Source organism: Rhododendron vialii, chromosome 11a (genome assembly GCF_030253575.1).
Source record: "Rhododendron vialii isolate Sample 1 chromosome 11a, ASM3025357v1".
Taxonomy (NCBI): domain Eukaryota; kingdom Viridiplantae; phylum Streptophyta; class Magnoliopsida; order Ericales; family Ericaceae; genus Rhododendron; species Rhododendron vialii.
Window position 1 is genome coordinate 35,880,599 of NC_080567.1, and position 12,886 is coordinate 35,893,484.

Below are 12,886 nucleotides of genomic sequence, written 5' to 3' on the forward strand. Positions count from 1 at the left end.
ATCTGCAAATCGAGGGTAACATCTCTCACCTTGTGTCATAACGGATGAGAGACAACTAACATATTAGCATGTGCCTCATTTTGGTGCCAGATCGGCACTGCCGTCAACAAATTTAGACGTCTCTGTTGGCTATTGAACCATTTTACTAGGGGTGCTAAACGAGCTAAAAGAGCCGAGCAGGTGGTTGATCATGCTTGATTTGAAAACTCAACGTGCTTTAAAAATATGTTTGAGCTCAGCTTGTTTATGAGATGAGTTAATCTTAAACGAGCTTTACTCAAGCCAAACACGAGCCCATCTTGAGTAGCTTGAATTTTTTTATACATCATTAGTCGAACAAGTTGAGTAGTAGTTTGTTCGAACTTGGCTTGGAATCTTAACGAGTTTCAAAAACATGTTTAAGCTTGGTTTGTTTATGTAACAAACAAATCTTGAACAAGCTTTTAATGAACGAACATGAACTCAAATTCGAACTCAAGTAGCTTGGTTTGTTTAGCAACCATACCTTTTACACACCAAGTATATCTTTTAGGGATGTGATTGAACAAATTACTAACAATGCGGACGAAATTGATACAGAACTCACATGTCAAGAACCATTTACGTATTTTACCATTTTATCATTAGACCCGGATAGAGCCGAAATCAAAATCGGGTCATTAGATATCTTCTTCTTCACCCGACATGCTCGAGCTGTCTGCACTTCTTCTCTCTCCTCCGCCAATTGCAACTCACTTTATCTCATACACGCATACATACAGAAACATGGCATCTTTGATGTCGTTTCTCTCTCTACCTCCTCTCAGGCTCTCTCCTCCACAGCAACCCCCAAGAATCGTCTCTTCGACCACTTATCACACCTCTCCACTTGCGTCCATGGCCGTCCAACAGCCAGATAAACCCACTTCAAAACCCACCAAGACTCTCTCTCCTCCGCCAACTTCAGAAACTACCCCACCCACAACCACGACATCGAACACCCTTCCTCCCAAAAAGGTACGTTCTCGCACTTGATTGTATTTTCTGAAGAGGAAATAACTTATCAGAGGAAGTCCATCGGTTTGTGCCAAAATATATTTGTCAATGCCATTTTTTTAGCTTGTTATAGTGGCACAAGTTCAAAAAATAGCAATTGTACTGCACCCGTTTGGTGCTATTCCAATATAGTCTCACAATGAGACCATTGGATTAAACTCATATCATTTTTTGATGCAAATCAAGGAGTTTGGGTGACGTGGCAAATTGGGCAATTGAGAAAGTTGATGCCCAATTTGGTACCAAGAATGGCATTGCCAAAATTGGGCATTGAATTTGGCACAAGGGTAGAGATGGTTTTGCCATTCTTGATGCCAAATTGTAGCTTTGACGCAGGATTTTGAAGAGAATCCAAGAACTGAAAATGATTATTATTCACTTCACGCAATTACAAGAGTAGTACATGACTACTTATATACATAGCACTAAGACTCAATTACATATGCGTACACCTCACTACAACTATCACTCGACTCTAACTAACTAACTAACTCACTCTAACAGAAATATACTAATTCAGTGCGGGTCGTGTAGGACTGGAGCACTATGGCTAACAGATTTGTCTTGCTCTAAGTAGGTCTCTTGATTTGGTTTTTTTGGGCATTGATTGATTGTTTTTTTTTTTTTTTTTTTGAGTGGGTGTAGGTTCTAATTCCAATTGGGTTTGGTACGGAGGAAATGGAAGCCGTGATAATGATTGATGTCCTGCGCCGAGCTGGTGCTGATGTCACTGTGGCCTCGGTTGATCCTCAGCTTGAAATCAAAGCTTCTGGCGGTACTAAGCTGATTGCTGATGCATCCATCTCGGCTTGTTGGAATGAAACTTATGATCTTGTTGCTTTGCCTGTGAGATATGCGCAACCTTGAAAATTTGAGTTTGATTTGGTTCATTATTAGCTAGTTTGATTGTTGCAACTATGAGAAATTCATAATTTCTTTGTCAATTATTCTACCTAATTAGAGCCAGTCCATCCGTTGGTACCAAAATGGCATTGTCAAAGCCATTTTTTAGCTCGTAACAGTGTCAAAAAGTCAAAAAAATAGCAACGCGAGTGCACCCGTTTGGTGCCATTTTGGCACAAACTCAAAATTGGACCATTTGATTAAACCCATATCATTGTTTGATGCAAATCAAGTGGCTTGGATGATGTGGCAAGTTTGGCATTGCCAAAGTTGATGCCAAATTTCCCAGGAATGGCATTGAATTTGCCACAAAGGAGGAGAAGGTTTTGCTACTCTTGATCCAAAAAAACTACTTTTGGCTTTGTGTGGAAATTCATACATTTTGAGTTTATATGACTAATTAAGAATCGTTTCCTGGTACTCTGAGGATTAAGTTGATCCTGGCCTATTTAGTAGCCGATAGACAATAGTTGACCTCTAAATCGAACCTTTTGCAGTAATGTGGTGGCCCGGAATTGTAAGTTAAGAGGTATGCTATATTTGTAAAACGCTATCAGGCAGCAAAAGAACTCTGGGAAACAAACCTCATATGGTTCGATCTCGTTTGGAACAGAAGTCACTTGTTTAATCTGCAGAATGTTTGCGCTTTTGTGCCTACTTTGCAATCCATCCTCTTGGTCAACAAATATAGGAGTTCTTCTGGGTTAAGTTGTGTTTTCATTTGTTTGGATGCATATAGGGTGGAATGCCTGGCTCTGTAACCTTGAGAGATTGTGAGGTACTCCATAAAATTACATGCAAACAAGCTGAGGAGAAAAGATTATACGGTGCTATTTCTGCTGCTCCAGCAGTCACACTTCTGCCATGGGGTCTCCTCAAAAGAAAAGAGGTACGGAGTTTTGATATGGAGCCTTTTTAAGCTTTCGACATGTTAACGTTGGCTAACTGGAATTTAGTGTGTTTTGCAAGATGACTGGTCACCCGCAATTTATGGGCAAGCTCCCAACCCTCTGGAAAGTAGAATCAAAAATCCAAGTTTCAGATGAGCTAACTACAAGCCGGGGCCCGGGTACTTGTTTTGAGTTTGCTATATCATTGGTGGAGCAGCTGTTTGGGGAGTCTGTTGCTGTGGAAGTCGCAAAATTGTTGGTAAGATATATCTAGAATTCCGTCTGTTTTGCGACTCTGTTGCCCTCTTCATTATGTATGGCTGATGGCTTATATAATGTACCTGAAGCCCTGAGGTGATGTACCACGACCACTATATCCTCCATTGGGTATAACAATAACCCATTGTTCTCATTGAAATATCACTGTTACTTCTAATGATTGAACAATTGTCTTGGACTCTTACGATCATATACCTAGCAGGTAAATATGTTTGCATTACAAAATTACACTCTCCTGACACTTGAGATCCACCCCTTGTTCATTATCTCATTCATGTTCCAATACTGACCATAAAGATTGGCATTTTGAGACTCATGAAAGTCTGAAACCCGTATGTAGCCTCATTAAGTTGCCTATTTTTGTATAAATGATAAATCTCGTTCCAATACTGACCATAAAGATTGGCATTTTGAGACTCATGAAAGTCTGAAACCCGTATGTAGCCTCATTAAGTTGCCTATTTTTGTATAAATGATAAATCTCTTGAAGTTTTTTTTATATCTCAAATGACTAAATCCATTTTCCTACAATTTGGTTTAAATTTCATGGATTCCGTTTTGCCACTCTACTGTGTCAAGGACCATGAGTTTAACCAGGCCATACGTTGATTTTTGGCTATGCTTTTTTTGGTCTCTTCCCCTCCATATGATCCTCAAGGTTGATTGCATAACTTTTCCTCATGCGTGCGACTTATTAGCGTTCATTGCTCAGGGAAAACCATATTCTTTTTTTGATAACTCAGGTGTCCAGGTCAGCTTACGTGCACCTCGACAAAACCTTGGGGTCCAATCCCATGGCCCACTTACGGGGGCCCAATTAAAGCTGGAGCTATGCTCTGTATGGATGGCCCCAAAGAAGTTGATAGCACCTTAGAGGTATTGAACCATCTTTAGTCATAATTTCTTTTTCATTTGTTTAATCAGTGCTACTTTGAGTGACTGTCCCAATATATTTTTATATCCATAATTAATCTTTACTTTGCGTTTGACAGTATAGAACCGATTTATATTAAGGTAATGGATTGCTTATTAGTAATTCAAGGATTTCTCAAGAAGAAATATCTTTCATGGCAGTCATCTATTTCGAAAATCCCCTGCTATTTCGAAATTGATGCTGCAATTACTTGCTATTTTCTTGCAATATTTTTAATGTTTTACCCTCATTTTTTTCTGTGGCTAATCAATTTTATTAGCTAATGGATGCTACCAAGGAAGATCCTAGAAAGGAAGAATTCAATGGAGTTGAGTGGACAGTTGGCCACACCCCTCATGTAAGTCTTTCCTTTAGCTTAAGAGATTACCTATTGTGGCTAATCTCTAATTTCTTTTTTATTATATATGGGAATTGGGAACCATGAAATCTTCACTAGTCACACACGTGCAACAGGTGCTTATCCCAGTTGCAAATGGATCTGAAGCAGCTGAAATAGTTACAATTGCTGACATTCTACGTCGAGCAAAGGTGGATGTTGTGATTGCTTCGGTCGAAAAATCTGTGAAGATTTTGGCGTCGCAAGGCACAAAGATCGTTGCAGACAAGTTGATTGGAAAAGCTGCAGAATCAATATATGACTTGATCATCCTACCGGTAAGTCAAATAAAGTAACTTATTAGGGTTAATTCAGGTTATGAATATTCTCGTTACCAATTTGAACCTGTGTGTTGCGCTATAAGCAGTGGCTTGCTACTGATTTCATCTCATGCTCAATCATGTATATTTTTTCGATAGTGTAGTTTAATAATCCTTTAATTTCTGAAACAACACATATTCTTTTGGTGCTTGAGAGCTGATGTGTTTCATTTCTAATCAACTCATTTTGAGCTTATTGATGCTTATTCTAGGAAAATGCTAATAACTGCCCTACACGATATTTAAAATGTACATTGTTGTTGGTGAGAAGTGTATTAAAATTTGCGAATGTCTATAAATATATTTGGAATATATGTGCTGAAATTCTCTGTTTGGCATTTTAAGAGTATTATCGGTAAGCAAAACTGTATCAGTATCTTTAGTTGTCTTGCACTGATAAAGTCAACAAGCTTATGCGCCTAGCAAGAAATGTTTTGTTCCACTGTGCATCTCTTAACATTCAGCTGATCTTTAATGCTTAGGGAGGATTTGTGGGGACAGAGAGGCTGCACAAATCGAGGGTTCTAAAGAAGCTGCTAAAAGAACAAGAATCATCCGGCAGGATATATGGAGCAATCTGTTCTTCATCTGAAATCCTGCATAGACAAGGGTTACTGAAGGTTAGTTGTAAATAACTTGATGTCTTCCAAGTTTATAAGCCATTATATGTTAAATATAAATGCTTCCTGTAACAAAACCAGGGTAAGAGAGCAATGGACAGTGCAAGAGTGGTTATTGATGGGAAAGTGATCACAAGCAGGGGACTTTCCACCACTACTGAGATGGCCTTGGCTATCGTGAGCAAGCTTTTTGGCCATACAAGAGCTTGGAGTGTAGCAGAAAGTCTTGTTTTTGAGTATCCGAGGGAGCGAAAAGATTAGCGTAAACTTTGAAGTTGCTGAGATTCTAAATGCCCACATCCAAGAAACGTGGAGGGATTTTCATATTCCCAAGTCAGTCAACCATGGAATGAAAGAAAGCTGTCATTTTTGTGGTTGGTTATACGAGAAGTAAGTCACTCTCCATTCACCGGAAAGATTGCATGGAGAATACAGAATGTTCACGAGTAAGGGTTCAATTGTATTGTGCTGGTCAGACGACCTGGAAGTTCTGCACATATCCCAAGATGAGATCTACTGTGACTGGTTACTAAACCTTTGCTCCTTGTTAGAAAGCAATGCAGAGTTTTGTATGTGATACCCATCTGCTAAACAGATCTTGACCTTTAAGGTACCATTGTATTTGCTACTACCCCGTGCAATCATTTAAATGCACCCCTTTCCTTGATGATGATGATGATGATGCAGTTTCCATTTATCAACAACTCTAAGTCCAGTAGTCAGATTCGTGCTTTTCTTAATTCCTTGGACGATTTTCACTTGTTTGCCTTTCTGGTAATGTGTGGGAATACGACATTTATAAGTTCCATTGCAATTAGTTTTTACAGAATCAACAAAGATTTCAATGACAATAACATAACCTGATGCTTATAGTGATCATAGTTCCAAGTAGTTCAGAAGTGAACATGGCAGATCAGAATATTGTCTCACTAGACTTCAGCAAACACAGATCACACATCTGGGTAAGCATAATCTAGAATGCCAACAAATACCACTTCCTTTTTTTACAACGTACACACATTTGGCTTTTGTATACACATCTCATTATCATTCCCGGACACTGGTGGTTTCCTTTTCTCCGAGGAAGGGCCAAATCCAATCCGCAACAGAAATTTGTGTGAAGCCCTTTATATAGCTTTGTTCTGCTATTTCAAGGATGCCCTCCAAAGTTGCCTCCATTCCATCTACTCTACCAGGGGCCGGTCAGTGTCCTCCTCAAGCATCGCCTTTTGCTTCCCCATGGCATATTCATCGTCTCCAAGACCTGTCAACCGACAAAAAACCACACAATATTAGACCAATCGAGAAGCAAGCAGCATCCTCTATCAGAGGAAACCCTGTTAATTGGACCCCAAACAACTTGGTCAACTGGTTTTCAACTCTTTTTCTTGATTCCATTTGGTTTTTGAATGCCTTTAGCAAGTTCAGAGACAACCAACTTATGGTTGCTTGCTTGCTTGCTTGCTTGCTATACATTTGATAAACTTTTCACTTATTGTATGTGTAAATTCCAACAATAGCTTTTTCCATCATTGTGTAAGACAGAAGTCCATCTCAAAACTGCTCTCAAAATAGCCCTTTTGTGGTTGAAAAGCTAAGACAACACCAATAGTAAAATTAAAAGGGGCATGTACCTGATTTTTCTGCATCTTCATGATTTCTTCCTGCGGCAACGGCATTATAGCAACAAAAGTTCGCCAAAACCATTAAATTATTTTAGAAAGGAAAAAAATTGGATACAGTTTCTAAATATACCTGTTTTCTCTGCAACTCTTGATTAATTTCTTTAAGTTTTGCAACTTCTTCCTCCAATTCTAAGGTATAAGCCTATCAGAAAGCCAAAGAGAGAACCAACATCAGTGGACATTACTGTACCAACCAACCAGTCATTTTCGTATGTCTCATTATATATTTCTCACATGATACTTGTTTATGTTTCTAGAAAATAGCTACACTGTGTTGTTATATTCACCTGCTTCCGAGCTCTTGACCGTGCAGCAGACTCTCTATTCTTAATCATCCTCCGATGCCTTCTCTCCATTGCCTTCTCCAAAGTCCCGCCACTTCTCCTTCCCCTTGCACCCGCACTAAACACATACGGAGATGGTGAAACCGACGATGTATCTACAGTACTCTTCCCATTCCCATCCGAAGATAACTGGCTCCCGGGAGATTCACTCTGTATCACACTACTTTGAACTAAACCGTTGTTTCTAGAAGCATCCCCCGTTCTACCAATAGGATCCCTCGCTCCTGAGTTAGCCAAATAAGCGTTGTTCGATTGGGGAAAATTAGAAGAGGTGAAAGTCACCGCAGCTTGCTTGGGGAAAATTGGAGGCATCGAGTTTTTCGTCTCTCTAATCTGATTACCCATTACCACATTGTTCTGCTCTGGTTGCTGGTACCCAAGAATCATACCGTGGTTTTGATTATTCGGTTGTGATATTTCACCGAAAAATGCACCATTATTAGGCGTCGCGATTGGCTGCGCATCTTCTCTTACAACTCCTGCTCTAGACAAGAACTCCTCCAAAGTCATCTCACCCAAAGTAGGCTCCCTCTGCTGCAAATGGGATCCACTAATGCCACTCCCATTTTTTGCACCATCAATACCACTTTCTTTAAGCAAGTCTTTCCAGACTTCATCTACAGTTTTCTGACTGAGTGTCCGAGGTAATGTGATGGAGCCTTGTCTCTGCAAATTGAAATTTTCACTAGGGGCACCCTCTTGTCCTAACCCACAAACAGAAGCCATGGCTTGAGTCTCTTCAGCTGTCCAAATGCTCTTTAACAGCTCGTCCATGTTCATCGACCCAAAATCCTTTCCCAAACTGTTTTGGAACTCATCAAGGGTCAAGGAGTATATGGAAGATTGTCGAGTCAATGGAAAACTAAAACTTCCCAGTGGTTTTAGGCCATTCCCTTCTGGCTGCGGCGTCTTGACGAAGCTTTTGAAGTTCAGATCATAGGATCCCATTGTTTGAAAACTGCTGAACCAAAACTGCCTAAATGTTTATCTGTTCAAATTCCAAAAGTTTATCAAAAATTGATGGTGAAAAAATCTCAGTTCCCTCTAGGTTGACATCTCATTTTCTTTTTTCTTTTTTTCGACGGTTAGAGTGTCCGGACTTCATTTTCAAGACACATGAATTTAACAAAATTAAGAACAGAGAGTTAGATGGACCAATTATTGACTTCATACGTATTGAACAAGCCTAACAAAGTAACAATCAAATCCAAGGGCCCACAATATGGAAGTGTATACATTATCTTCACTTATCCATGAAATCTTCCACTGCCAAACAGATCGAACCCACAACCAATAATAGTGAGAAAAACACCACTGATGGTACTAAAAAATTCCCCATCATGTGAAAGCCAAGCAATCATTCAAGATCTTAACAGTACTATACCTTCCAGCTTGAAACAACTTTAGAGATGAATTAAATACAAATCTAAATGAATACCGACAAGACGTCTTTGGTCTAACAGCATCAGCGTGCACTTTAGAGCTCGAAAAAAATGAGGTCAGAAGTTAAATTACTCCTCCACAACATGTTTAAAAAAAATCTATTTGAAAACCCACAAAGAATTCCAAGAAATATAAACGAAAACAGACATAAAAAAAAATTTATCTGGCCTCCTGAAACCCAACCAATTTACGCGGATCAGACTTGTGAGTTCCAGTGATTTGACGGCAGTTTTCTTCTTGAACCTCAGATCCGTAATCTAACCAAATCCCACTAACGATAAGCGAAACATACGTAAATCTCCAGTAATTAGTTTGAGCTTCATAGCAGAGTACTCAAACATCCACAGCACGTACATATATTTACTAATATCCATTTCCATGATTTAAACAATTAACTTCAAAGAAAATCAACTTAGAATTCCAGATCATTTTCCACCAAAACCACCTCAAATCTTTTATCTCTCATTAAGGCACAAAAAAAGAAAAAAAAAAAAAAAAAAAAAGAGCTCAAAAAAGGCCGTAATTTCCTGTACTCGATCTCCATGAAGGTTATAACAGAAGTCGTCCAAGAAAGTTGGAAAATAGTAGTACTAACTAGTACAATTTGCCAGTGAATTTATTATCCTCATGCTTATTGGAAGAGCAAGACTGAATTTCGACATGCAAAAGAAAAAGAAAATATCTCAGCAAAAAGCAAAATATCTAGCAAATACTAATTTTATCTCTCGCAAAAAAAAGAAAGAATTTATAGTGTGTGTGTGAGAGAGAGAGAGAGAGTTTAATTACCTTATATATTTTCTTTTTTGATGGCTAAAAGTAGAAACTGCAGGAGAGAGAGATTTTTGATGGCTAAAAATAGAAACTGCAGGAGAGAGAGAGAGAGCGAGTGATGGGGTGTGAGACAGAGAGAGAGAGTGATGGGGTGTCGTTTCCTTCTTCTTCGTCTCCGGTAAAGGGAGGCGGTGGAGGCGACAAGTGTCTTCGAGCTCGACTATTTAAGCTCCGCCCACTGCCTCTTTTTTTTTTCTGCCAATATTTTCAGTGCCATTACGAAAATAGAAAAATCGGAGTATTTTAATTACTGCAGCTACTAGAATCGCGCGACGTGGACCAATTGCCGTGAAGTGGACTTACCGATGTGACGTTTAGCCAATTGGGGAATGCGAGGTGGGGCAATCTGGACCGCTCGTTTTACCCTTTCCCGACAACCTATTAGATGCCGATTCTTGATTTGTCCTTTTTTTTTTTTTAAATTGTTTCGTGGTTTTAATATTATTCAATCACAAACGCTTATATACCAAGTTCCAATTGACCCACAAAAAACAAGGAAAATAATTTTCACATTCCTTCTTTAACCATTCACACTCTTTTTTTTTATCCATATGAAATTTCAATATTGTCCTTCATTGTGTGAAAATGCATATTGAATAAAAAGGTAAAATAGTAAATTCAAGTAGATAAAGACAAAAAAGAGTGTGAATAAAAAAATAAGAGTGTGAAAATCAATTCCAAAAAAAAAAACACTTAAGCACATTTTACACACACACTGGAGGTGTAGTGTGTGTGTGCTCTAATATAAATGTGAGCGAATTTGTGTAAATATTTGTGTAAGTGTTTGTGGTTATAGAATGATTGTCATGTTTTTTTTTACTCCCTACACAATTGATTAAGGTTCGATTTTGGGAGTTGGACCGCAAGAAAGTAGGAGTAATTTCTTGCGAATTTTCTGGTCCTCTAGTGTGGATGTTCAGTTTTTTATCGAACTAGAGAAGAAATTAGTTGAGGTGAGCTTAAGCTAGTCTAAACACCTTTAGGAAAAAAAAAAGTATATGGCAAGCCAATAATGCTACGGACACGTCTATCGGCTACTTTCCGACCACTCATCTCTCACATATGTGTGAAGCCAATTCTACCATTAAATGCGTGGGGCCGATATTTATAAAAGAGAGGAATAGTCGGTCAGAGCATGTATGCAGCATTGTTGATGGCAGGTTTTCTATTTGGAAAATTATACGATGCTTCTAGATATCAAGATGATGTACTCATATTTGATCATCTTCAACGGATACTTGTCGACGATGATGGAAAGATTTAAGCTAATACTTTTTAATTAAGGCGTCCTGATTAGCTTACACGTAGAACGATTAATATCTTAATGATTGTTCACGGTCTATTGCGGGGCCTTTAAAGTGAGAGCAAAGTTTTGTATTACATGAAAAGAACGTAAACTAAGTTTTTTACAATCAATTTAACGGTTCACGAACGGCCAGGCTCACTTAAAGCAAAAACAAAGTTTCATTTGAAGTGACAAGAGGCAGGGCCAATTAAGGCCCAGGGGTCACGTGTACCCCCGGAATTTATCACCAGTATTTTTTTTTTTACACCTATTCAAAAGATTTGGAAGAATTGGTAGTTTAGGGTATTAGGTTAATTGTTTATTGTGCTGTCGTGGGTTTTCAACTAAATCAATGGACCTCTTCAAGCATTAAATGCTCATTTCACCGAGGCAAATATCGAATTGCTACTTTTTGTGACATGTTTGAATCCATCCAACTAATTATTTAGCTTTTTGAAGAAAAAATATTTAAATTGTTGTGCTCAATAATATTTCTTCGTTATGTTTTACCGTGAATTTTTTTAATTTGTTGTGAAATGGTGTCCCTCTGAACAGAATTTCTGGCTCCGCCACCGAAAGCAACCATATAAGAGTCAAGAGCACCGATAAAGTTTAGAACTTTTACACATGGAAAAACGCAAACTCACATGGGAGATGAAAATGAAAGTGTTGGAACGAGAAGTATCAGAAAGAACCTCTACTGTTTTCTTTTTTTCTCCGCTTTCTTATGCCTTTGGCCCCCCATGTGCAAGCATGGTGTTCTTTGGGTTCTTAAGTGGTTGGGTACATATGATGTTGCATATAATAAGAAAGATGATAGACATTAGTTAACAAAAAGAAGGCATGAACTAATTAATATGCGCGTAAGCTGCTTTGGACACTTGATTATTTAAAAACGAAAAGAAAACTCTCTTGTAATTGAGCTATATCGTAAAATGCTTCGCATCATAATGAAAAAAGTATATGGTGGGTGGTAGGAGTAGGTTAGGCTAATGACGCTCTAAATCACACGAGGTTATGAGATGTATTTTATGTCGTTTTTCGTTATTATAAGTAAGGGAGTTGTTAGCGCATCAATTTCCACATTAATTAATTTAGAGGTTTAGAAGCTCGAAAATTGATTAAAGGAACTGATCAGCAAACCAAAAGAAGAAAACAAGGGTGCAATACTTCTAATTTTTCAGCATTTGCAATTTTCTTCAAGGTAAACTCCAATTGAAAAGGTGAAAGTTTTCTGCGGAAGCTCTTGAAGTTACAATTTTGTTGGATCTTATCCTTCTCGATCGATCCCGAGTTTGCCGCGGACCTTTTTACGCGGAGACGTAACAATACTCCAGCAACATTAATTTAGTAGGAATTCTAGAATTTTACGACGGAGCCAACTGTTGTACGACAGACAAGACTTCTACTTATGAAGTCAATACAATGTACACGTGATATCACCGTCTACTACATATTACCATGCTCGCATAGCGAATCTTATTTGTAAGTTGCCATTTTTAATGAAAATGACTTGAACCAATTAACAATTCTTGTTATAGTTAACCAATTTATCACTACCTCTTATAGTAGTTGGTAATACCAATTCTTTTGGTCATACCAACTCAGTGACGTTATAATCCTCCAAAAGGAGGATAGACCCGGAATCTCATAATCGAAAAACAGGACGTCTACCCTCACCGTTCTGTTTCATTGCTCCCCTACCGTTCTCAATCTCACTGTCTAAAAATATTTTGGACGATCCGGATTTTAAAAGACTCTTCCAGGGAAGAGTCATTTTAAAATTCGGATCATTGATTGTCGAGACGGACAGTAAAATTGAGCGCTACAGTGCATGGGGAGAGCAGGTGAAACAGAACGGTGAGGATAGCACGGCTGATAAAAAACACTAATGGAGACAGTGGGGGGTTGTCCTTTGCAACACGTTTCGAGCCATGATTC

General features: G+C 38.6%; 2 protein-coding genes across 3 annotated transcripts; one reads left to right on the forward strand and one right to left on the reverse strand.

Moving 5' to 3' along the window:
• Positions 1-558: 558 nt before the first annotated feature.
• Positions 559-6,061, forward strand: LOC131307626 (protein DJ-1 homolog C). The gene is made up of 8 exons (XM_058334244.1): positions 559-996; positions 1,681-1,881; positions 2,678-2,827; positions 2,908-3,087; positions 4,301-4,378; positions 4,495-4,695; positions 5,220-5,357; positions 5,439-6,061. The coding sequence occupies exons 1-8, from the start codon at positions 685-687 to the stop codon at positions 5,616-5,618; spliced, it is 1,440 nt and encodes a 479-aa protein (XP_058190227.1). The 5' UTR covers positions 559-684; the 3' UTR covers positions 5,619-6,061.
• A 76-nt stretch (positions 6,062-6,137) lies between these two features.
• Positions 6,138-9,878, reverse strand: LOC131307627 (ABSCISIC ACID-INSENSITIVE 5-like protein 5). 2 transcript variants are annotated; one of them, XM_058334246.1, is made up of 6 exons: positions 9,669-9,841; positions 9,616-9,629; positions 7,330-8,374; positions 7,113-7,184; positions 6,992-7,021; positions 6,138-6,621 (listed from the first exon to the last, which is right to left on the reverse strand). In XM_058334246.1, the coding sequence occupies exons 3-6, from the start codon at positions 8,332-8,334 to the stop codon at positions 6,547-6,549; spliced, it is 1,182 nt and encodes a 393-aa protein (XP_058190229.1). In that variant the 5' UTR covers positions 8,335-8,374; positions 9,616-9,629; positions 9,669-9,841; the 3' UTR covers positions 6,138-6,546. The 2 variants fall into 2 exon arrangements, with proteins under 2 accessions (XP_058190229.1, XP_058190228.1); XM_058334245.1 differs by having other exon boundaries at positions 9,616-9,878.
• Between the last annotated feature and the right edge of the window lie 3,008 nt (positions 9,879-12,886).